At 38.8% G+C, this 26,311-nt stretch overlaps 1 protein-coding gene across 1 annotated transcript in view; it reads left to right on the top strand.

Annotated features, from left to right (window-relative positions):
- The window catches only part of PLCXD3 (phosphatidylinositol specific phospholipase C X domain containing 3), a 181,654-nt gene extending 168,933 nt beyond the window's left edge, over positions 1-12,721 (top strand). Inside the window, exon 3 of the mRNA XM_037799494.1 lies at positions 12,484-12,721. Coding sequence (XP_037655422.1) covers positions 12,484-12,637 — 154 coding nt within the window. The 3' untranslated portion in view covers positions 12,638-12,721. The remainder of the gene's footprint in view (positions 1-12,483) is intronic.
- The last annotated feature ends 13,590 nt before the right edge of the window (positions 12,722-26,311 follow it).

Genomic DNA, 26,311 nt, shown 5'->3' with positions numbered 1-26,311 from the left:
GATCCATAAACTAGACAAAGTGGAGTTTGGTCCTTATGGCATTCCCAATCCCACTGTCACCCCTCATAAGCTACATTTTTATACAACTGTCTTCGAGATTCATGGGTTCTGGGTTGTAGTTTAATAGTTTCAGGTATCCACCACCAGCTACCCCAATTCTTTAGAACCTAAAAAAGGTTGTCTAAAGTGTGCGTAAGAGTGCCCACCAGAGTGATCTCTCGGCTCGTTTTGGAATCTCTCTGCCACTGAAGCTTATTTCATTTCCTTTCACATCCCCCTTTTGGTCAAGAAGATGTTCTCCATCCCACGATGCCGGGTCTACATTCCTCCCCGGGAGTCATATTCCACGTTGCCAGGGAGATTCACTTCCCTGGGTGTCTGATCCCACGTAGGGGGGAGGGCAGTGATTTCACCTTTCAAGTTGGCTTAGCCAGAGAGAGAGGGCCACATCTGAGCAACAAAGAGGCATTCAGGAGGAGACTCTTAGGCACAAATACAGGGAGGCCTAGCCTCTCCTTTGCAGCAACCGTCTTCCCAAGGGTGAAACTTATGGTAGAGGGCTCAACCCATCAAACCACCAGTCCCCTATGTCTGTGGTCATGTTAGCAACCATGGAGGTGGGGTAGGCGAATACCCCTGCATTCTCCACAGGCTCCTCAAGGGGGCACTACATCGTTTTTTTTTTTTTTTTTTTTTTTTTTTTTTTTTTTTTTTAACTTTCCCTTCTTTTTTCAAATCAACTGTATGAAAAAAAAAGTTAAAAAGAAAACAAACATACAATAAAAGAACATTTCAAAGAGACCATAGCAAGGGAGTAAGAAAAAGACAACTAACCTAAGATAACTGCTTAACTTCCAACATGTTCCTACTTTACCCCAAGAAAGTTACATACTATAGCAACATTTCAGTGAACTTGTTCCTACTACATCCATCAGAAATTAACAGACCATAGTCATTTCTGGGCATCCCCAGAACGTTAAATAGCTTATCTGTTCTTCTTGGATTATTGTTCCCCCTTCCTTAATTGCTCTCTACTGCTAGATCCCCTACATTCTACATTATAAACCATTTGTTTTACATTTTTCAAAGTTCACATTAGTGGTAGCATATAATATTTCTCTTTTTGTGCCTGGCTTATTTCGCTCAGCATTATGTCTTCAAGGTTCATCCATGTTGTCATATGTTTCACCAGATCGTTCCTTCTTACTGCCGCGTAGTATTCCATCGTGTGTATATACCACATTTTATTTATCCACTCATCTGTTGATGGACATTTGGGTTGTTTCCATCTCTTGGCAATTGTGAATAATGCTGCTATGAACATTGGCGTGCAGATATCTGTTCGTGTCACTGCTTTCCGATCTTCCGGGTATATCCCGAGAAGTGCAATCGCTGGATCGAATGGTAGCTCTATCTCTAGTTTTCTAAGGAACTGCCAGACTGACTTCCAGAGTGGCTGAACCATTATACAGTCCCACCAACAATGAATAAGAGTTCCAATTTCTCCACATCCCCTCCAGCATTTGTAGTTTCCTGTTTGTTTAATGGCAGCCATTCTAACCGGTGTTAGATGGTATCTCATTGTGGTCTTAATTTGCATCTCTCTAATAGCTAGTGAAGCTGAACATTTTTTCATGTGTTTCTTGGCCATTTGTATTTCCTCTTCAGAGAACTGTCTTTTCATATCTTTTGCCCATTTTATAATTGGGCTGTCTGTACTATTGTCATTGAGTTGTAGGATTTCTTTGTATATGCAAGATATCAGTCTTTTGTCAGATACATGGTTTCCAAAAATTTTTTCCCATTGAGTTGGCTGCCTCTTTACCTTTTTGAGAAATTCCTTTGAGGTGCAGAAACTTCTAAGCTTGAGGAGTTCCCATTTATCTATTTTCTCTTTTGTTGCTTGTGCTTTGGGTGTAAAGTCTAGGAAGTGGCCTCCTAATACAAGGTCTTGAAGATGTTTTCCTACATTATCTTCTAGGAGTTTAATGGTACTTTCTTTTATATTGAGATCTTTGGTCCATTTTGAGTTAATTTTTGTGTAGGGGGTGAGGTAGGGGTCCTCTTTCATTCTTTTGGATATGGATATCCAACTCTCCCAGCCCCATTTGTTGAAAAGACCATTATGGCTCAGTTCGGTGACTTTGGGGGCCTTATCAAAGATCAGTCGGCCATAGATCTGAGGGTCTATCTCTGAATTCTCAATTCGATTCCATTGATCTATATGTCTATCTTTGTGCCAGTACCATGCTGTTTTGGCAACTGTGGCTTTATAATAAGCTTCAAAGTCAGGGAGTGTAAGTCCTCCCACTTCGTTTTTCTTTTTTAAAGTGTCTTTAGCAATTCGAGGCATCTTCCCTTTCCAAATAAATTTGATAACTAGCTTTTCCAAGTCTGCAAAGTAGGTTGTTGGAATTTTGATTGGGATTGCATTGAATCTGTAGATGAGTTTGGGTAGAATTGACATCTTAATGACATTTAGCCTTCCTATCCATGAACATGGAATATTTTTCCATCTTTTAAGGTCCCCTTCTATTTCTTTTAGTAGAGTTATGTAGTTTTCTTTGTATAGGTCTTTTACATCTTTGGTTAAGTTTATTCCTAGGTACTTGATTTTTTTAGTTGCTATTGAAAATGGTATCTTTTTCTTGAGTGTCTCTTCAGTTTGTTCATTTCTAGCATATAGAAACATTACTGACTTATGTGCATTAATCTTGTATCCCGCTACTTTGCTAAATTTGTTTATTAGCTCTAGTAGGTGTATCGTTGATTTCTCAGGGTTTTCTAGATATAAGATCATATCATCTGCAAACAATGACAGTTTTACTTCTTCTTTTCCAATTTGGATGCCTTTTATTTCTTTGTCTTGCCGGATTGCCCTGGCTAGCACTTCCAGCACAATGTTGAATAACAGTGGTGACAGCGGGCATCCTTGTCTTGTTCCTGATCTTAGAGGGAAGGCTTTCAGTCTCTCACCATTGAGTACTATGCTGGCTGTGGGTTTTTCATCTATGCTCTTTATCATGTTGAGGAAGTTTCCTTCAATTCCTACCTTTTGAAGTGTTTTTATCAAAAACGGATGTTGGATTTTGTCAAATGCTTTTTCAGCATCTATTGAGATGATCAATTGATTTTTCCCTTTCGAGTTTTTAATGTGTTGTAATACATTGATTGTTTTTCTTATGTTGAACCATCCTTGCATGCCTGGAATGAACCCCACTTGGTCATGGTGTATGATTTTTTTAATGTGTCTTTGGATTCGATTTGCAAGTATTTTGTTGAGGATTTTTGCATCTATATTCATTAGGGAGATTGGCCGGTAGTTTTCCTTTTTTGTAGCATCTTTGCCTGGTTTTGGTATTAGATTGATGTTAGCTTCATAAAATGAATTAGGTAGTGTTCCATTTTTTTCAATGTTTTGAAAGAGTTTGAGTAAGATTGGTGTCAGTTCTTTCTGGAAAGTTTGGTAGAATTCCCCTGTGAAGCCATCTGGCCCTGGGCATTTATTTGTGGGAAGATTTTTGATGACTGATTGGATCTCTTTGCTTGTGATGGGTTGGTTGAGGTCTTCTATTTCTTCTCTGGTCAGTCTAGGTTGTTCATATGTTTCCAGGAAATTGTCCATTTCTTCTACATTATCCAGTTTGTTGCCATACAGTTGTTCATAATATCCTCTTATAATTTTTTTAATTTCTTCAGGATCTGCAGTTATGTCACCTTTTTCATTCATTATTTTGTTTATATGGGTCTTCTGTCTTTTTGATTTTGTCAGTCTAGCTAGGGGCTTGTCAATCTTGTTGATCTTCTCAAAGAACCAACTTTTGGTGATATTTATCCTCTCTATTGTTTTTTTGTTCTCTATGTCATTTATTTCTGCTTTAATCCTTGTTATTTCTTTTCTTGTACTTGGTTTAGGATTGGTTTGCTGTTCATTTTCTAGCTTCTTCAGTTGATCCATTAGTTCTTTGATTTTGGCTCTTTCTTCCTTTTTAATATATGCGTTTAGTGCTATAAATTTCCCCCTTAGCACTGCTTTTGCTGCATCCCATAGGTTTTGGTATGTTGTGTTCTCATTTTCATTCGTTTCTATATATTTAGCAATTTCTCTTGCTATTTCTTCTTTAACCCACTGATTGTTTAGGAGTGTGTTGTTTAACCTCCAGGTATTTGTGAATTTTCTAAGTCTCTGATGGTTATTGACTTCTAATTGTATTCCATTGTGGTCAGAGAATGTGCTTTGAATAATTTCAATCTTTTTAAATTTATTGAGGCTTGTTTTATGTCCCAGCATATGATCTATTCTGGAGAAAGTTCCGTGAGCACTAGAAAAGTATGTGTATCCTGTTGATTTGGGATGTAATGTCCTGTAGATGTCTGTTAAATCTAATTCATTTATCAGATTGTTTAGGTTTTCAATTTCCTTATTGGTCTTCTGTCTGGTTGATCTATCTATAGGAGAGAGTGATGTGTTGAAGTCTCCCACAATTATTGTGGAAACATCAATTGCTTCCTTTAGTTTTGCCAGTGTTTCTCTCATGTATTTTGTGGCACCTTGATTGGGTGCATAGACATTTACGATTGTTATTTCTTCTTGCTGAATTGCCCCTTTTATTAGTATGTAGTGGCCTTCTTTGTCTCTCAAAACATCCCTGCATTTGAAGTCTATTTTATCTGAGATTAATATTGCTACACCTGCTTTCTTTTGGCTGTAGCTTGCATGAAATATTTTTTTCCATCCTTTCACTTTCAGTTTCTTTGTGTCCCTGTGTCTAAGATGAGTCTCTTGTATGCAACATATTGATGGTTCATTTTTTTTGATCCATTCTGCGAATCTATATCTTTTAATTGGGGAGTTTAATCCATTTACATTCAACGTTTAAAACCGTGAAGGCATTTCTTGAATCGGCCATCTTATCCTTTGGATTATGTTTGCCATATTTTTCCCTCTCTCTATTAATATCCTTTATTGTACCCATACCGAATCTCTTTAGTACTGAACCTTTCTCCAAGTCTCTCTGTCCTGTCTTTGTTTGTCTGTCTGTAGGGCTCCCTTTAGTATCTCCAGTAGGGCAGGTCTCTTGTTAGCAAATTCTCTCAGCATTTCTTTGTCTGTGAAAAATTTAAGCTCTCCCTCAAATTTGAAGGAGAGCTTTGCTGGATAAAGTATTCTTGGCTGGAAATTCCTCTCACTCAGAATTTTAAATATATCGTGCCACTGCCTTCTCGCCTCCATGGTGGCTGCTGAGTAGTCACTACTTAGTCTTATGCTGTTTCCTTTGTATGTGGTGAATTGCTTTTCTCTTGCTGCTTTCAGAACTTGCTCCTTCTCTTCTATGTTTGACAGTGTGATCAGTATATGTCTCGGAGTGGGTTTTTTTGGATTTATTCTATTTGGAGTTCGCTGAGCATTTATGATTTGTGTATTTATGTTGTTTAGAAGATTTGGGAAGTTTTCCCCAACAATTTCTTTGAATACTCTTCCTAGACCTTTACCCTTTTCTTCCCCTTCTGGGACACCAATGAGTCTTATATTCGGACGTTTCATATTATCTATCATATCCCTGAGGTCCATTTCGAGTTTTTCAATTTTTTTCCCCATTCTTTCTTTTATGTTTTCATTTTCCATTCTGTCATCTTCCAGGTCACTGATTCGTTGTTCAACTTCCTCTAGTCTTGTACTATGAGTGTCCAGAATCTTTTTAATTTGGTCAACAGTTTCTTTAATTTCCATAAGATCATCCATTTTTTTATTTAGTCTTGCAATGTCTTCTTTATGCTCTTCTAGGGTCTTCTTGATTTCCTTCATATCCCGTACTAGGGTCTCATTGTTCATCTTTAGTTCTTTGAGTAGCTGCTCTAGGTGTGTCTCTTCTGGTCTTTTGATTTGGGTGCTTGGGCTTGGGTTATCCATATCGTCTGGTTTTTTCATATGCTTTATAATTTTCTGTTGTTTTTGGCCTCGTGGCATTTGCTGACCTTGATAGGGTTCTTTTAGGGTTTGTAGACCAGTTGAAGTCCTTATCTCTAATTTATCAGATCTACAGCTTCGTGGAGTACACTTTCTCTAACTAACCAGCAGGTGGCGTCCACGAGCCACCTGTTCTCCACAAGCCAGATCTCCCCTGCTTAGCCTTTTTGGTGAGTGGGGGAGTGAGTCTTGTGGGGCCCAATTGGTGTCCCAAGCTTGCGTGTGTAGTTGGTGTTGCCTGCCCTGTATGTGGGGCGTGTTTCTGGGCAGTCGGGGAGGGGGGGTGGCCCTAACAATCAAATCTCCCTGATGATCCTAGAGTTTTAAAGCTACTGCAATAGTCTAATCCTTCAGTTCAGTCCTGCCACAGTTTGTCTCTGCCACTGACCCACAAGTCTTTGGTATTGGCGTATGGCTCCTGAGACTTGCAAGTGGGCCCCTCTTCCAGGCTGTGCACCCCGGGTCCTCTGTTGAGGGATGACTGTGCTATGTCGCAGGTGAGTGCCGTCCCCCCAGGGCAGTTCTGGGCTGCTGGGCTGTGTTGGGAGGCTCCCAGTCTGCTCAAATGATGGCTGAATGGGGCTCTGTTAATTCACACTGCTCCCCCTTCCCAGCTCTGGGACATTCAGCTGAGGTTGCAGGGAAGGCTAATGTCCACGCCCAGTTTTGTGGTGTGTGCCTGTTATTTGAAGCACTTCCGTCACACTGGGTTGTCTGGGGCAGCTCTGGGCTATGGGGCTGGCGATGGGCAGGAGTGTTTCCTGTCCACCAGGATGGTGGCTGTGAGCGGACACCCCCCTTTTCTTGGGAAGTTGTGTTGTTTAGTGAATTTTCTCAGCCACTGGATTATTGCCTTTTGTCTCAGAGCTCTCTTAGTTCTGCTCTTGACTTGACGTGCCCAAATTTCAATTCTTTGAAGCTTTCTGTATTGAGCTTCTTAGAGTAATTGTTTTAGAAAAAGCAAAAAGGATTTAAAAAAAATAAATAAATAAAAAAAAACGGCCCTCCTCAGAGATCTAATGGGTTATTGAAATGCTAATAGACAAAGCAACCAGGGCCATTAAGGAAAAGTGCCCAGGGCAGAGAGATCAGCCTTGCTTCGGGATTTGCATATGCGCCTCAAGGCCTGATCTCCGCCCTTCCCCTTTCTGTGTTCACCAGAACTCCAAAAATCCTCTGCTTTTATTTTGGAGTTTTTCGTGTTGTTTTTTTTTCTATGCCTGTCTCCTCTCTGCTGGGCTGGCTGCTCTCAGAGTCTCTGGTGTCTGGCCTCAGTCTATCTATGGTTGGAGTTTGAATCAGTAGAATGAGTTTCCGGTAAGAGCAGCCACTGCAATTCTCCCTTCTCCTTCCTGGAGCTGACAGCCCCTCCTCCCCCGGGACTGAGCCTGGCAGGGAGGGGCGCGGGTCCCCTGGCCGCAAAAACTTACAGATTTCGCTGATCTCAGCAGTTCCACGTTTTCATGAGTGTTGTATGAAGTATGCCCAAAGACAGATTGCTCTGTGGTGTCCAGTCCACGCAGTTCCTGGCTTTTTACCTACTTTCCTGGAGGAGTAACTAAAACATACAGCTCACCAGTCTGCCATCTTGCCCCGCCTCCCTCTAGCAGTTTCTTGAAAGCATAGTAACAAGATGACGTTTTAAGGATGAGAAACAGTAAGCTAGAATGACCCCAGAACCCTGATAAAATAATGAAGCCACAATACCAGGCTGGACTGTGTGCTACAAAGCTTCTTTACAGGAGAGAAGAATAAAATCCATCTGGTTAAAAACAAACAAACAAAATAAAGAAAGAAAGAAAAAGTTTCTTTAACCAGATTTGAATGGGAGGGATTGAAACTATGTCTAAGCCAGATCTTGAAGAGTAAGCAGCTGTTAATCAAGCCAAGAAAAATACTAGATGAAGGAGTGATGTTTTTGTGAAGAAAAAGCCTGAAAATTGCTCAGAGTCACGAAACCACAGGGTGTAGTTGGGGGAAAATACATGAGCATTTCTATATTCCAGGAGGCCAAATGAGCAGGGAGGGAATAGCCCTAAGTGAGACTAAAGAGGTGTGTGGGAGACTGGAGATGTGGGGAAGGCGTGGAGGAGGGACTTCTACACATTACTGAATAGCTTGGACTCTAGTCCGTAGGTGAGAGAACATTTTGCACTGATTCATGTAGAGGAATGATACGCTCAGATATGCATTTGTACCAGTCGTTCTGACAGTGGTATGGAAAAGGTACAAAAGTCAGTAGAAGTCCAAGATTATGGCAACATCTCTCCTAGAGAGAGATAAGGAAGGTCTTAACAAAGGGATGGCTCCAGGGGCCACTAAACAACAGTGTCTTCCAAGGAGTGGGCTGGCCATACATTTGTTGAGTGGTGAATGAATGAATGAAAAACTTAAAGTTCAGCCAATTTTTCTTATATCTTAAAAATCGTTAAGTTGAACCAAGATTTTATTACTCTCAGAACAGCCTTTTTAATTCACTCTAATTATCTGTCAAACATTTAATAAAATCAAGGACTTGCAGATTGGCTTTAAATCATGCATTCTCAAGAGAGGTGATATTTCCCCTGGGAGGTGAAAATTGGTTCTTGAGGGAAGGGGGTTGAAAAAATATTGCACTTTTTATTTATAAATCAGTTATATAAACAGAACATAAGTGGATATACTGTCTATCTGTGCTATTAATATGTCATGGAGGAAAAGGGCAATTGGGGGGAAAATGCCTAAAAAGGCTCCTTACGGGGGGCAATAAAAAAAAAAAAGGTTAAACATTGCTACCCTAAATAATTATAATGTCAGTAGCATTTTAGTGTCATGCCAGTATATTTAGTGTTTTTGTTTAACATAATTCTACTTAAGACTGACTATATAAGATTGTCTATAGTATCATGTTGACTTTAGGAAAGTATGTATGAGAAGAAAAACAGAACTATTCCCATGACTCAGAGAAATGGTATTTTAAATGTAAAACTCATATTTCATCTGAGGACTATAAGCTATTCCAAAAGGATGTTTCATAAATCCTCAAAGCAATCAATTTTATAAAGTAACAGAGAGGAGCACTCTTGTGGTTCTTCTAACCTCTGTTCCTTGGGGATAACAATTATTTCTAAATTCAGGCCCAGGTATTTTAATCTTAGGGTAGTAGAGGGAATCTTAGGAGCTGGTTCTAAGATGGGGATTTGGTTGCCCAGGAACCTCCTACAACCTGGTACTGCAGGGAGCTGATGAACTCGCTACTCATTTGAAGTCAAGACAGTCAGCACAAGCCTCAGTTTCATTCTTATCCACTCCACCTCTCATCTCTCTGGCCAGACTATCTGTTGAACCTCAGTTCTTCCCAGGAAGTCTACTGGTTGTGCTACACCTTCAAAAGAGTGTTTGCCTTTCCTAAAATGCTAATGTAATGTTGAGTTACCAGACAACTATTTCATTTCTTTAGCAAGTCCAGGAGAGAACGTAATGGAATTCAGATCCAAGTGGCACATTACTTGATGCCACCATGTCTTTCTTCCTAATGAACTTGAATACACTTGTGTCTATCTCCAGGGATCCAGATTTTCCATTTTAAGGTAGAATTCTCTTCTGAAATGGTTGCTGTGATGACCAAATTTCTTCACCTGCCCGTCTATTTTCTGAAGACATTGGGCCTATTGGAGCCACAGTGATCTTTTAGAGCAACTAGTTCCTCCACTGTGTTCAACAGGAAAATGTATATGCTGAAAAATATGCATCAGGATTTTAAAACTATTTCCCAAAGGATTAGTGTAGCCCAAGGCAGTTGACCTAGTTTTGCCTGGATGGGTTGAGTTTGTTTAGACTACGTATGTTTCTGAGATCTGGAAAAATGTATGTGTTGCACCCCATACCTCAACTTCATTGAAATCGTCTAGGTTTCCAAAAGGAGGCATGGTTTCCTTCTTTCCTTGATTTTCATGACACTAGATTGTCCTGTTTTTTCCTTCTACTTCTATGCTTTCTCCTCTTTCTCTTTTACTATACTTTTTAATTATCTTTTCTGCCTATTCCTTAAATGCTGCCAATCTTCAAAGTTCCTCTTCTCTTCTTCCTCTACACAATTTTTCCAGGTGATCTTATCCACCCTCATAGCTTCACTATTCTTTACATGCAATGGCCCCAGACCAGCTCGTTGTCCTCAATACCAGAACTGTTCCTAACTGCCACTTGAGATCACAACTCATGTGTCCCATGATTGCCTTAAAATCATATGTCTCTGAATTTAGCACCTCCTTTGGGAAGCTTTTCAGTCCTATGTTCCCAGGATTAGTGAGTGGCACCCACATGCAAGGACACTCCTGGAAATCTGGACTTCATCCATGGCCTCTGTCTCCCTCTCCATCCACATTGGTTCCCCACCAGATGTTTTCACTACATCTTCTCAATCCCTTTCAAACAAATCCACTGCTGCAACTGTAATTCAAGTGGCAGATATCTCTGGCCTAGATTACTTCAACAGCTCTCTTATTGTTATTCCAGCCCCTACTCTTGTTCTTTCCCATTTATTTGTTTATGATGAAGGCAAACTAATCTCTCCAAATCACAAATCTAATCATATCATTCCCCTGGTTAACAGCTTTCAGTTGTTCTCCCAACAGTTTTCAAGATTTCCTAAAAATTTTGATGTAAGTTCTTTGAGGTCCTTAAACTCATTGTTCTCCCTCTCCATCTCCCTCTCATTCTTCCTCCCCTTTCCTTTCTCCCCTCTCTCTCCCATCCCGTACCCCTCATCCAGGAATTTAATGTCTGGATGTGTTTTCCTCCCTGTTTCTCTGTTAATGTGCTAACATCCTTGGCCTCAGCTTACTTACCTACCCTGCCCCACTTCAAAGGGTTGTCATAGGATATTGCACATTGTAGATATTACTCACTGGTAACATCACCTATATCTGTCTGTCTCCACCCCCCACTTCTAAGTAAACACCATGATTCTAGCAATGAATGAAGAAATGATATTCCTTCCGCTGGAAAATGCATTGCATCATCCTTCACCCCCCCTACCCACCTTACCCAGCTAACTCCTCCTAATCTCACAACAGCTATCTCAGGGAACAACACTTCTGAAAAGTTTTCCTTGACATCCAGGGCTAGGTTGATGACTCTCCTCTCTGCTCTCATGGTAAAAAGTGAGTTTTATGGTGAAAGTCAGATCATACCACACCTCTGCTCAAGATCTCCAAAGACTTCCCTATCATTCAAAGTAAACCTCAAAGTCCTTGCAATGACCCCCAGAGGCCTCTCCTAATTATCCCTGTGACCTCAACTTTCAGTTTTCTTCCTTTCTTTTATCCAAACATAGGAATGCTACCCTCTTAGGGCCATGACACTAGCTTGAATGCTTTTCTCCAAATATCCACATGACTAATTCCCTCCTCTCCTATACCTTTGCTCAGATGTCTCCTTCTTAATGAAGTCTATTTAACCACCCTCTTTTTTTTTCTTTTTTATTCAATTTTATTGAGATATATTCACAAACCATACAATCATTCAAAGTATACAATCAATTGTTCACAATACCAGCATATAGTTGTACATTCATCACCACAATTTTTGAACATTTTCATTACTGCAAAAAAAAGAATAAAATAAAAGTAAATATGAACACCCAAAACATCCCATCCCCCCATCTCCCCTTATTATTCATTTAATTTTTGTTCCTATTTTTCTACTCATCTGTCCATATACTGGATAAAGGGTGTGTGCCACCCTCTTTTAAATGGAAATTTTCACCATTATTCTCCATCTGCACCCTCCTAATTCTCCTTTTCCCCTCCATTTTAATAGCATTTTTTCCCTCTCATAAAACTATGCAGTTTATTTATAGTTATTATTTATTATCTGCCACTTCTTTATTAGAGTGTAAGGTTCATGAGGAGCAGATATTTTTTGTCTATTTTGTACACTCAAGTTTACCAAATATCTACAATTGTGACAGGCACATAATAGGTGCTCAGTAAATGTGTTTGAAGGAATGAACCCTGATTATGCTGTACTGATGTTATCTTCCTTGTGTACTGGGCCACTACCCAACCATGAACTCTTTGAAGGCAGAGATTTATGCCTTTTCATCTTTTTTCAGTATCTAGCAAAGGTCCTAAAAATATCAGGTTCATGATAAATGTTTGCTTAACACATATAATAATCTCCTTTCTCACAACCCGATAGCCTGGCAGTCTTTGTAATCACACCACGACAAACCAGAATATGAGGGCAAGAGCATTGTTTTCTTAGTGAAGTAGCTTCACTGTAAGCTGTCAAAGCATCTGAAATTTCCAAAGATGAAGAGTCCAATGTGGACCAATATGATGAATAGTTCTTCTGCAGAGCCTCTTAAGAGGTTAAGAATTTACCATTGTCCATTTAGCCTTTTCCTCATTCTGTACATATAATTGGGACAGTGATTGTAATAAGTTAAAAAAGTGAAGGGCAGCCTGGGAATTGTAGAGCTTGAGAAATAACACCTTGCCGTCTGTAACTTGTCATTTTCTATCCCTTCTCAGAGCCCTTCCAGCCATGATGCAGTGGGTTCGCACACAGAAGCCCGGAGAGAGCGGCATCAATATCATCACTGCTGATTTTGTAGAACTTGGTGATTTTATCAGCACCGTCATAAAGCTCAACTATGTCTTCGATGAAGGAGAAGCCAACACTTGATAATATCATTAGGACTGTTCATGCATAAGACAGAGAAGACTCATAGTATTAGGCATATTATCTGTAAACCCACTGATCTTCCTTTTCCACTGAGTCTCTGAGGGGTTTAGGGCTGTTGGGTGGGAAAAGGGATAAAATCATTTTTTCAGTGACTATACTCGTAATCTACATCACTATAAATAAGTCATCTCCCATTTGATGAGCAAAATCACCTTCTAGTGTTAGGGATAAAAATAGATCAGTGAATATTTGTTTTTCAAAATTAGTCTTTGTAATGTATAACTCATGAGTGTTGACTTGATTGTGTTTCCTAATTTCAGCCTAGGGCTCCTACACCATCTATATTCTCTAACTGAACCTTTCTGTGCTCTCTCTCTTGCTCGCTCTTTTTAATCAGACCTTGTATGGGGATCAAAACAATTGAATGCCCAACATGAAGTGTTTTACATTGTTGTGCTCAAGTATATTTGCTTTGTGGGACTTAGCGTAATATTCTGTAGTCATCTGTAATTGGACAATCATAGCCTAACTTTTGGTCATAGAAAATATGCATTGATTCAGTTTCCCTGCATCAGTAATACTGGAGGCCATAATCATTGATTTTTGTGTTAATGAAAAGAATAGCATTTCACAGTATTTCTATTTATGGCAGCTATAAATATAGAGTATAAAATTTTTGGATGAACTATTAGTGCCAACTCCATAGTGAAAAATAAATAGTAGTGGTGAAGGGGGAGATGGATGATCATTTCAATTCAGGAATCTCTTAAATAAGATTGCCCTGCAATTGCCCGGTAAATGATAAATTATAATGAGTGAGCTAAAATCTGAAAACTCTGAAAGGAACCCTTACAAAAGTATACCAGTAATTTTCTTGATTAAAAAAGAAAGAATGAATGAAAAGAAATAAAAGGGGAATAAAAAGAGAGGAAGAAATGAATGAATGAATGTGCACTCTTTCTTACCAAATTGAGATTTCCAATTACGTAATCCTTAATCCCAGATTTTTAAGGACCATTTTTCGAGAAGCTTTGATTCAAGTTTTTGACTTGAAGGAACGAAGGAGAAGGGACTGAGAAGGACTTAGAACATGTTCTTGAATCTATACCTGTGAAATCTCAACGATCCACAAACATCTTTAGAAGCTTCTTGAAATATGCATGGTCTGGGCAGACTTGTTGAAAATTAGCACCCACTCATCACTTCTCGGTTCCATCCTACTGTAGGGCAAGATTAAGGAAGAGGTGAAAGTTTGACACAAAGTTTCTGTGGCCTAATATTTGATAGTCCAGGTTTATAGGGAAAAACAATGAGCATTGCTTCCTCCTGGGTATCTTTGTGACATTTAACAACTCCAAAATAATCTTAAAAAGAGCACAATAATCCTTTCCTATGTACCTCACAGGAATATTGTGAGGAATTTGATAAAAATCTATAAAATATGCTGAAATTCTTAAAATTATGAATTATTTTATCTTCATGTTTGGAAATAATAACACCTCAATAGTTTCCCTGGACAATATACTCCATGCAAACTGGGGCCATAGAGAAATGAAAACAGCCCTCAGCTTTTAATTAAGTGTAAAATGTTTTAATCTCTTAGACCTAGATAAGAAAGCCGATTTCAAAATTATAAATACTTATTTTCAGGAAGTATTTGATATTTATTAGCAACTGCAGGGAGGAAATAGAAATTGTTTATACTCAAGAGAAGGTTTATGGCAAGAAGTGTATAGGTATGTGGGATAAACCAAATAATATGCATATGGATATACAGGTTGTGTGTATATGTTTTGCCATACACAATATACCCACTCCTATGCAGGCAGACAGATACAATACAAACACACAGAGACATGGATACAGACACAATTTTTCCTCTCAAATAAAAACATTGCTCATATTAAATAATTTAATTTTTAGATTGAAATTCTTAAAGCTGTGTATAAAAGACTGTTAAGATCTTTGAATGTGGAGTAGTTGAACATATTCAAATATTTTTGTAAAACATACTCTGGCTTGGACTTAACTATTTGCAAAATACAGTTCTTTACTTCTTTGTGCTCCCTCTCCTTGCAATTTTATTGTCTTTCCACCTCTTTCACCTACTTTACATATATAACTGAATATGAATCCTTTTTAAAGGATTATGGATTATTGAATTTTATGTCCTGTAAACTTGCTTTTGGTGAGATTTTCTCTTTGACTATTCATTATCCATCCTCAGGAGGATCTTTAGCCAAGCACACTTCCAATGACACAAGGATTTAACTTAGAAATATGGCAGAAAACAGATCTTTCAATGTATTAATAAAAAATGAATAAAATGTAGCGGTAACGATGTTGTAATTTCTTGAGCTTAGATGCTTTCTTATAATGTTTGCTTGAATTAACTTTGTCCTATTTGTCATTTGGGTGCTGGAAGAAATAAACATGCAGTAGACTAATTGCGCAGTTTCTTAAGTGGTGGAAAGCTTTTTATTGCTATTAATGATATGCACACTGAAACCCTGTTAGATAAAGGGTACTTTCAAACCAATGCTATGGTTTCCAAGGGATATGCAGTACTTATATGTAGCAGGCACTGAGAGCAAATGCATTTGCCTTAATTTCTAAAAGAGTAAGCAGTACAGGGAAATCACGGGTTATCCAGCTAGTGGGAGAGTTCACTAGGGAAGAACTCCTTGGGAAGGAGAATGGAGAGAAGGTGCCTTTTGAGGTCTTCTGTCTATTGGCCCTTCCCTGGAGCACAGGTAGGAAAGGCCACAGGCTTAAATAAAGCGAGGGGAGGAGGAGATTACTGATGAGTGGTCAGATTTTATTCTCAACCTTTGCTCCCTTGTCTTAGCTGGGCCTTGTCTTTCCAGAGCACTAGAAGCACAAGGGCTACAAATAGGCCCCGAGATGGTAGGAGATACATCTTGGTGCACGTTCTGTTTTGCGTGTTTCTTAAGATTTTGCATCGTAAGTCCTACAAGGCAAAAACAGAATCAAAATCCAACTTTTATCCAATCTACAGCAGGAAATCAAAGGAATAGGTGGGACTAGGGAAAATATGCAAAGAGTATCAATTTTAGTTTTGTTTTCCTGTCTGTAATTGTGAAAGACCAATATGGTGAATCCTTCTCCTGCCATTGCCATTTATGTCTCCCTTCCACTCATGTGAATGCAAAGAATGAGGAGGCATCTTTTAAAAGCCTTAGGATATTCTATATGATGACCTCAATATTCACTTTCAGCCATACTGGGAAAACTCACTTTTCATGGAGTGCCACCTAACAGTGAATGTATTAGAGCATAAAATGGTTGGCATGTATGCACAAGTGTGTGAACATGCAAATGATCACATAAGCACACACAGAATGCACACACACGCACACTGATATGCACACATAATATTCAAGTTGAACCTACATTCTAATCACTCAATCTGATTTTATTGCCATCTTAACACTTAAAATCACTATCTCCCATGTTAGTAGTCATAAACATAATTCAAATATTTAAATATTTAGGAGGAAAAAAATCACTAGTAAAACAAAGAAAAATGAGACCATCAAAAATAAGAAATGCCTGGTTGTAACAGTCTAACTACACTGTCAATTAGACTTACAGGGCTGTAGAATCTAAGGCAGACTTGAATATAAATTACAAACAGACAAGCTTTAAGTTCTTGGAGGTTCTGACATTTTTCAGCCCGAGTTACCTGTTCGGGTTCTCTCCTATCAGGATTCCAGACTGGAAAGTTGGAAGTCTCAGGAAATGCATGTTTTCAGGAATTTTTCAGTTCTTATTTACAGATTCAATGAGATAATCTAACCTTTGGTTGCTCAGCCAAATCGAAGCTCCATAGGTAAAGTGCTTGCATTTTGAATTGCTGATAAATATAATGCTCAGTGTCCCTCAGGATATGCTAAACAGGTTTTCAAAAGCATTTTATTTTATAGCACTTGTCTTTTCATCTAGATTTCAGTGACATGATGATGGTGTATATACTATATTTGCCATAACTTATTGGTGGCTCCTGTGTTATACAGAGTTTTAAATAATGCTCTAAATTGTTTGTTTTCCCAATGACAATGAAAAAATGTTCTGTAGAGTTTGTGAAATGTATTGATTGAGTCTGTTAAAAATCATGTAATTTTTTATTTCACTTGTGATACTATTTTGTAGGCATTAGTTCTAAATGTATATTTGTATGAGTCAAAAGTGGTGTGGTTTGTGTATGTATATTGTAGTTTATGGAAAATCAAACTTATCCTAAAGAAAAAGGGCACATTATGACCAGCCTTAATTCATTGCTATATTTTTTTATTGTTGCAATTTGGATTTAAAATTCGAACAGAAATTATGTTTTGTTAAAAGATGACTTCTCTTTTTTTGAAATCTCATGAGGAATGTGCTTTAAAACTTACCTGAATTCCCACAAGCAAAGGATACAGCTTGTGGAGCACCCCATTGTTCTCAAAATTAGTATCAAACTTCAATTAATGGATTAACCTCATTATCATACACACAGACGAAATTCATATTCACTTCCATCAGCAACAGAACCAGTACACCTCCAAAGGTGTTCTTCCAAACATGGAACCCATTTTGCTTGCAGTGATAAGATTCCCCAAAAAACTGTGCTTCCCCAAGCAATTGCCTTTTAAAAACTACGTCTTCTCAAGTAAGAACTGTTTGGCTCTGTGAGAGTTGCTAAAGACACATCAACATTAGATGGTCCCAACATGGTTCCCTTCTCAAAAAGCAAGCATGCGATATTCACACCTTTGCGGTCTGCCTACGCATAGACTAGCAATAGAAAACTCATGACTAATTCTTGGATCTGCACAGGTTGTCATGGTTGAAGCAAACACTCTGTAATCTTCTTTGGTCCTGAGATCTAGGTACATAATACTAATCAACTTTCTCATTTCCTCTCTTTCCCCATCCTCAATTATTTCCTTTCAATATTTAGGGTTGCAAAATAAAATACAGGACACCCAGTTAAATATGAATTTCAAATAAACAATGAACTTTTTAGGATAAGTGTGACCCAAATATTGCATGAGACATATTTATATTAAAAATATTACTTGTTTATCTGAAATTCATATTTAATTGGGAGCCCTATCCATACTACCTTTTTACCTTTTGCAGCTGGACTACCTATAAGAGATGAGATCCTACCTCTCTCCATACCCCTCTGTTAAGATACCTCATGAAAATCTGCAGTCCCAATATCCTTCATGTAGGAGAAGGCTAGTCCATGTCAGATTCCACAAATGCATTATGGGAAAGACCAACTCAGGTATAGATGGAATAAACAGGCAAGTACCTTTATGAGACAGAATAATTCCAGCTTGTTCCTTTCACTTGCCTGTTGGGAGACCCAGAGTTTCCACATTCACCCCTTAAATGGCACTCTGTAGTAACTGGGACAACCAAAAACATACCTACACATTTTCAGTACCCCTGGCAAGTATCAGCACCTTCCAACCCAGTACCAGGTCCTCTTTTTAAATTGTTTGTTTTCTTTCAGAGGAGTAACAAATTAATCCATTACTCTTTCATTAACTCCTTACTACAAATTATTTTTATCAGATTAGAGCTCATCATCTCTGAAATTGTAGAAAATCAGACATAGAAAGAAACTCTTTTGAGTGTTGGAGAAGAGACAGGAAGAATTTGATGTACAGCCGGCCCTGTCTGTGCTTTCTCAAGAAATTTGGTGGGAGTTAGGCAGCAGGTGGAGGACAGCCTGGGGATGCTGAGGTGAAACTTGACAGAGGGACTTGCCAAAGCAAACCGCAATGACCAGCACTTTTCCTGAGGAGATGGAAACCCAAGAAGGCCTTGAGTAAGAACGGTGAGATCTATGGTCAGTTTCTAGGACTGTTTGCAGAGAATAGAACCATGTTGTAGTTTTCACATACTGTTTTTCCAACAGTAAATCCTTGACATGGCCTGAAAGCCAGTGGAGTTTTGGAACATTTTTGGTAACTACCTTCTCTTTTGAAATTTCTATAAGTTGGAAGAAAATCTGAATCCCTTAATATAACATTTCCATCTCATGGTACCAGCTTACCCACGTATGTGTTGATTTGCTTCGTTGCTGAAGGAATGGGAATAATGCGGTGCTGGTAACATCCTTCATTAGAAACCAGATATTCACCAGAGGGAGACAGATCTGTGCCTTCTCTTTTTAGGATCTGGTCATTGATAACTTTAATAGATGTAGTGTAAAGAAAATATATGCCTACAGTTCTGTATAGCAAATGTGAATTTTTTTGATAAGATTGTGTTCTTAATGTTTAAAAAAAGTTTCTTTGTATTCTGTGAAATGCCTAATAAAGTCCTGGTACCAGTTATCTTCATTGTTTTTATTTCATATATTCATTCAGTGCTTCATCATAAGGTGAAAAATGGATCTCTTAAATAGGACATGACTCAGAACATCAGAAAATATAATTCTTTTTTAACAATATGAATCATCATGTTAGGACTTCCTTAGTGAAAAGAATATATTTCCACCAAGAAAGGCAATGCCATGAGTGCTTCCGTTACATCAAGGCTAGATATCATCTCCAAAGCCCGATACTTTTGGTTTCTGAGATTCTGACAAAAAGACCGATATCAACATAGCAATATTAATATAGTATTTAATATTATAAAACAGTATCTCGAGGTCACAAGCTCAGTGGGAAGGAAACTCATGTTCACTGAGCCTCCACTATGCCCAACGCATGAAACGTAATTTTAGGGGTGACATTGCCCTTGTATGTCACCAAATCAATCTTATTTTCTAGGGTTCAAATCATTCCTTCAAACAAAGTTTACTCCATATAATAGTATTTTAGAGACAGTCCAGCTAATAAACGTGCTCCAAGATTATCTTTGAAGTTGAGCTTGGACATAAGTACCCAGAGCAGCCTTGCTTATTAGATACACTGGTGGGCTCACGGCATTCAGGGGTTTCTATTTATGACTGTGATGATTTCTAACATTTAGGAAGTAGTGTACATCTGCAAATGATACTCAACGTAATCATATATGTGCATCCCTAATGTGACATTCATTTATTCTGTCATTTAGCATTACGTGGCAGGCTCCCTCCTAAACACTACAAAACATTTTTGAGAAGTTCCATAAATACGCACGAATGAAGGACATTTTCTTTGGTAGTTTCTCACTAGAGCTAAAAGATGCCACCATTTTGTCCTCTAAACAAACAAAAATGACTGTGCAATATCCTTTTCAAAGTAATATCTCCAGATAGTAAAACTGTTTGAACAACGGTTACTCCTGAAAGCCTGAGAAGAAAGGACAATTTTTTTAAAAAGTATATTCAGAAATGAGTTGGTAGAAGTCGCCTATAATGACAAGTGGATTCCCCCTCTCTCACTGCCAAACACCAGACAAGCTCTGCTACCACACTCTATAGCTATAAAACAGCAAAAATAGAGGTTCCACCCCTACTTCCTCCCCTAACCTCCAGAGCTTCAGATGAAACTGCTTTTACTCTAGAGGAGAGGCTGGCCTCACCACTGAGATGATATCAAGAGGACTTGTATTTTGGATGTAAGCAGACCCCACAAAGTGAAATATCTCCAGGGTTAAAATGGTGATGCTTCCTACATCAGAGGGATAAAAGAAACAGCTGAAATTGGAAGAAATATTTCCTTTCTTTCTTTCTTCCTTCCTTCCTTCCTTCCTTCCTCTCTTCCTTCTTTGGGTTCCAAGAAAACTTTATTTATGGACACAAATTTGAATTTCACATAATTTTCATTTCTCACAACATATTCTTCTTTTAATTTTCTTTCAACCATTTAAAAAATTAAAAACCATTCTTAGCTCACAGACTGGATTTGGCCATCAGATTGTCCATACCTGACATAAAGAGCTGAGTTGTTTAATTTGTCCATTCAATTACTTGTCACCAGTATGTAGTACAGTGTCTAGTAGATTTTTTTCTATACTTCTCCTTCACCCTTCCCCCCTTCCCCCAGCCCCTGGTAACCTCTAATCTACTTTCTGTCTCTGTGAAATTGCTATTTCTAGATATCTCTTATAAGTGACATCATGTGATATTTGTCTTTATGTCTCGCTTATTTCACTGAGCATGTTTTCAAGGTTCTTCCACGTTGCATTATCTCAGAACTTCACTCTTTCCTGTGATTGAATAATATCCCATTGTGTATTGGTGCTGCATTTTGTTTATTCATTCATTTGTTGATGGTCACCTGGGTTGTTTCCACTTTGGGGCTACTATGAATAATACTGCTATAAACATTGGTGTGCATGTGTCTGCATAAGACCCTGTTTTCACTTTCTTTGGTTTTATACCTTGAAGTGGAATTTCTGTGTCCTATAGTAATTCTAAACTTAACTTTTTGAGGAACCACCATATGCTTTCTACAGCAGCTGCATCATTTTACGTTCCCACTAACAATGCACCAAAATTCCAATTTTTACACATCCTCTCCAAAAATTGTTATTTTCCATTTTATAAATAATAGCCATCCTTGTGGATGTGAAGTGGTATCTCATTGTGGTTTTGATTTGCATTTCCCTAATGGCTAAGGATGTTGGGAAATATTTATTTTTAAGTGGGAAGTAATATTGTGTCATGACAGAAGATTTCAACCATGGCTCTCAACATACAATTCAATATACATCCTTAGTAATAAGCCGTAATAGTGGTTGCATTGGAATTAGGTAGCACAAAGTAAACCTAAAGGTAACCAGACACCTACTATCAGATTCAATCCTGTGAATAGAAATATTCCTCAAAACATCTGGGGCTATTAGGCAATGGTGAATCATATTAAATCTATAATAATTCTAGAAAGTGGGATTTGGTGTTCTACATGACAGAGTAATAGAGAACTACAATGCTGGCAGTTCCTAAACCACTCCTTTGCAGAATTTTTATCCTACACATACACTTTTTTCTCATAGAACTGTGAGCTTGACCTCCTGGGAATTTACTGAGAAATAATTAAGAAAATGTCTTTTGCCTCAACACAACTGCTTAGCTACTATTAAATTGTGCATTTTCATTTTGAAAAACAAAAAGGGGTTACAGACTGGTTTCTATATTGGTATGGGGATAAGACAGAGATATTAATTTAGAATCAATAATCCTTTTCTCATTGGACTATGAGAATATTAACCTTGATTTAAACATTGAAGGTAAAAGGCACATCTAAGCTATTTTAGTATTCCCAGGGCATGGCAAGTATTAAAATATGTTTGGAGAAAATGAAATTGTGGCTGGTTGTGACCCAATCAAATGGTAGGCAAGTGTTGGATAAGTACCACGCCATAGTGAGTACTTAGGTGGTAATGAGGGTTCAGAAACAAACAATGCAGTGTCCTTCACCTTTTGTATTCCCCAGAAAGATACTGAGAACATTAGAAGAATTTACAGGAAATACACTGCATGGTGTTCTCTCTAGGTACAGAAAGACCCTGTCTCTTAGCTGTAAAATCAACTCTAAATCTTTGGGAAGAATTGCATTTTGAGCTGAAACAAATTATCTTGTTAAATTTCTCCATCTCACGCTCATAGATACAAGTGAGATTGCATGAATACATTAAATCAAATTCTACAGTCTCCTGCTTCCACACAAAACTCCTGTACACACACCCTTTAGAAAAGCTGCCCCCTTTCCCACACCTGTTTCAGTCCCTAGAAGATATCTTCTTTGTGCTTCATTTTAAAAGTCCACTGCCTCTACCTTCTGCTTCTGCTGTGCTTCTATGTCCTCCTCTCGCTGCCCACTGTAGCCTCAGTTCTCTGCCCACCTCCACTAGACCCAGTCATCTGCCTGGGATGGCACTGCTTTCTCCCCAGAGAAGCCTCACTGGAAAAGAACCTGAAACCCTCAGAGATCAAAGGGGTAAGTGGTCTGTGGCCAACTGAAGGTAGGAAAGAAAAGGCTTCTCCTCCCTTTATGTTCCATTCTAATAGAGGACCTCAAATATAGGGCGCTTATGTCTCAATAATACCTGAGGTTAGGGGTGGAAATCTCATTCAATTTTTAGATACAGCCACACCCCACACACACACTGTCTCAAAACAAATATGCACCATCTATGGAGCTGAGGACAGAAATTAAGTCCAACAACTACCACCATGATATTCTCAAAGTCACTACTCCCTTCTGAGGACCAAGGTTTTCTTTCAGTGAAGTTTATCTTCCTGGCTTCTCCTTCTCTCAAGAAACTATTCTAGGGTATTCTTTGGTTCTAAAAAACAGGTCTCTGATAGACCTACCCTCTCAATTCTGCTATTGAAGTTCCCTCTAAGACACCAGGCACATGCAACCTAAAAGAACCTGCAGGTCCTCCCAGCACTCATTTCTGTTTTATGGGCAAATGACAAAATTGGGTGGGGACCTGTGTGTTCACATATACAGACCCCCTTTATTAGGATTCTTTTTGCCCCCATTCATCCCAATGAAAACCTAGTCTCTTACAAACAATTTCAAAGCTCATTCACAGTAGTTTAAAGGGTGGTTTTCAAATGTTTCTTACTTAAAGAACATTTACAGAAGAGTAGAACTAACAAAGCAAAATATTAGTAGATGACCTTCATAAAGGGAAGGTCAAACTCTGTGTGTCCTGCTTCCCCACCTCTGGGTACTTCTGGGAGGCTCTATGGAAACTATTTGGGTTCTTCAGTACTTCTCAAACTTGTTCCTTCTATCTTTTTTTCTTTCCTTCTTTCTTTCCTTCTTGCTATCTTTCTTCTTTCTTTCTCTTTTTTGTGCATACAGTTACCCAGTGATTTTGACAAAATACAGATTCTGATTCAGTAAATCAGAGATGGGCCCCAGATTCTGCATTTCTAAAACCTCCTAAATGATGCCAATACAGCTAGTGCAACACCACACTTTGAGTGCTAGGCTATAGAGCCCGATTTCCAAACAACTTCTTTCTAGTCTTGACTTTTCCATGAGATTTGCTTTTGGGGAAAACAAATGACCAGATCTTTAATTATAAAACCAGTTTGAGTGGAGAAATTATTATAGGAGAATTCCAATAATTAAAATCCTTTTGTTTTCCAAGCCCAGTCATCCTGAGACTGCCAGTACCAACTTGTAATCTGAGAAAATTGACCCATTGCAATGAGGGAGAAGGCAAACAAGATGAAACATTGGTCATCTCATGAAACAAAGGAAAAGATAAAATTGTTACAGTCTGTGGAAGAGTGGAGTTGAGATGAAATTTAGATGAAATAGTATTTTAAAAAGCTCAGAGCAAAGTAGGGCTGCTAAAGGGGTCAACATCAGGTCTGGACACTGATGTGGACCGAGGTCCTCTTTCCTTTGACACTATAAAGTTAAGATAGCTGCTGAATATTGTGTCCAGAAATCCCTTATCTGAAGTTCTGTTCCTGGGTTGTAAATTGAGACTGCTTCTCTGTCAAAGGGACTTAGATCCTCCATGCAAGGGTAGGGATGTTTCATTCTTATTCGTATAATTTCAAACAGCCATAGTCACTCAAAGAAGGGGTTTATTATGACACTTTAGAGCTGCAGGGTGCCCTTGGGAGAAATATTGTTTGTTGTTGACTTTGCAAAGCTGGCGTTATCTATGTCTGTTATTCCAGCCTGATGAATGGCCAGGCAGATTTTATTTTCTCAAACTGAGCTCTTTTTTTATTAAAGAAGTTATGGTTTTCCAGAATAATCATGTATAAAATGTAGGGTTCCCAAAGCAATTTGCATTGTTATGGTGTATTTCTTACAATTAATGAAAGCACATTTTTATAATTGTACTATTAACTATAGTTGATGGCTTAACTTAGTGTTCACTGTTTGTGTCATACAGTTCCATGGATTTTTTTAAATATTTTTTATTCTAGTAACATAAATACAACCTAAATTTTACCCTTTAACCACATTCAAATACATCATTCAGTACTGTTAATTATGTTTATTAAGGATGTGCTACCATCCCTACCATCCATTACCAAAACTTTTCCAACATCCCCAAATTCTGAGCTAACTTTTGCTTTCTCAGTTTGCAAGTGACAGAAAAACAATTCAAATTAATTTAAGCAATTAAATGGTGCTTTTCAGACTAATTGAAAGTGAAAAAGAAGTAGCTTTGGGTGTAACTGAATTTGGGGCCTCAAACAACATCATCAAGGCTTGATTTTTCTCCAACTTTCAGTTTTATTTTCTTCTGCATTGAATTGATTTAGGTAGAGTCTTTCCACACTGGGTCAAGGATACCAAAGAATACTTTTTTTCCTGATAGTTTCAACCAAAAAGAAGAATTGAGTCTTGTTGTCCTGGACTTGGGTCTGAAGCCTCTTTCCCAATCAAGCACTGCACATCTGAGAGTAGAGATTCCGATTGACCTGTCCTGGGTCAGCCCCACCCCTGACTGAGAGTGAGGAATCTGGTGATTTTTCCATGAGATTTGCTTTTGGGGAAATACAAATGACCAGATCTTTAATAATAAAACCAGTTCAAGTAGAGGAATTATTATAGGAAAATTCTAATAATTATAAGAAAAGTTGAAGCTCTGCTTCCAGTCAGGCAAAAATAGCAGATGTCTTCTATTAAGTCTTTCTCAGCAATACTGAAACCATGCCATGTATGTGGACCTTGCCTTTGTTTGCTGTTCTGGTTGGCCTTGATTGCTCTGACTTCAATTCTAGACTCTGAGGGAAATGAGAAAATAGAAACCAACATTAAGTAGATTTTTTTTTAATTTTAATGATTATTCTTTCTTTATTAAAAATATCTGGGGATAACCTAAGATGGCGGCTAGGAGAAGCAGGGCAAAAAACACCTCGGTGAAAAATACTAGATAAAAGCCAGAAAGTGACCCAGAACACCAGTTCCAGCGATGCACCAGCTGGACAAGTTCTGCTAAATCCACATGGACCATGCATTTGGTGAAACCGCGAGTCTGCGTTCTGAAACAAGTGAGTAAGCCCACTGAATATCCGGCAGCCACACTGCGGTGGGGGGAAACCATGGGTTGGCATTTGGAAGTGGACTAGTTCTTTTTTAAAAAACCCAAAAGCAGCTGCAGATACAGCAAGAAGAGCTGCACAGTGAAGTGCAGCAGGAACGGGCTGTGTGAACGCCTCAATATCTGGCATGGAAGACAGCGTTTTTTGCACAGCCAGTGCTAATTGTCTCGGAGAGAGGAAGGCAGAGGTGAGCCAAAAGGGGAAAATAGCCATGCCCCTTGCAGCCATCTTCCTGGAAAGCTGGGAATGCTCCTGCCCAGTGCCAGCACCACAGCCCAGAGTCGCACCAAAAACCCAGTGTGATGGGAAGCGTTTCCAGCATCATGCGCACACGCCACAATATTGGGTATGGACAATAGCCTTTCATGCACCCACAGCTAATTATCCCAGAGCTGGCAGGGCAGAGGTAAGTGAAAAGGGGGGAAATTAACACGCCCCATACAGCCATCCTTACAGCAGGCTGGGAATGCACCTACACAGCCTGGTGGCCCAGAACTTCCCTTGAGGGATGGTGCGCACTTGTGACATTCACAACCTTCCCTTAGCAGAGGCCCTAGAAGGGCACAGCTTGGAAGAGGGACCCACTCAGAAATCCCAGGGACCATATGCCAATACCAAAAACTTGTGGGTCAGCAGCGGAGACAATCTGGGGCAAGACTGAAATGAATGTTTAGACTCTTGCAACAGTC

The sequence above is a fragment of the Choloepus didactylus genome, chromosome 11, assembly GCF_015220235.1.
Source record: "Choloepus didactylus isolate mChoDid1 chromosome 11, mChoDid1.pri, whole genome shotgun sequence".
Lineage (NCBI taxonomy): Eukaryota > Metazoa > Chordata > Mammalia > Pilosa > Megalonychidae > Choloepus > Choloepus didactylus.
This window is presented reverse-complemented; position numbering and strand designations above follow the sequence as displayed.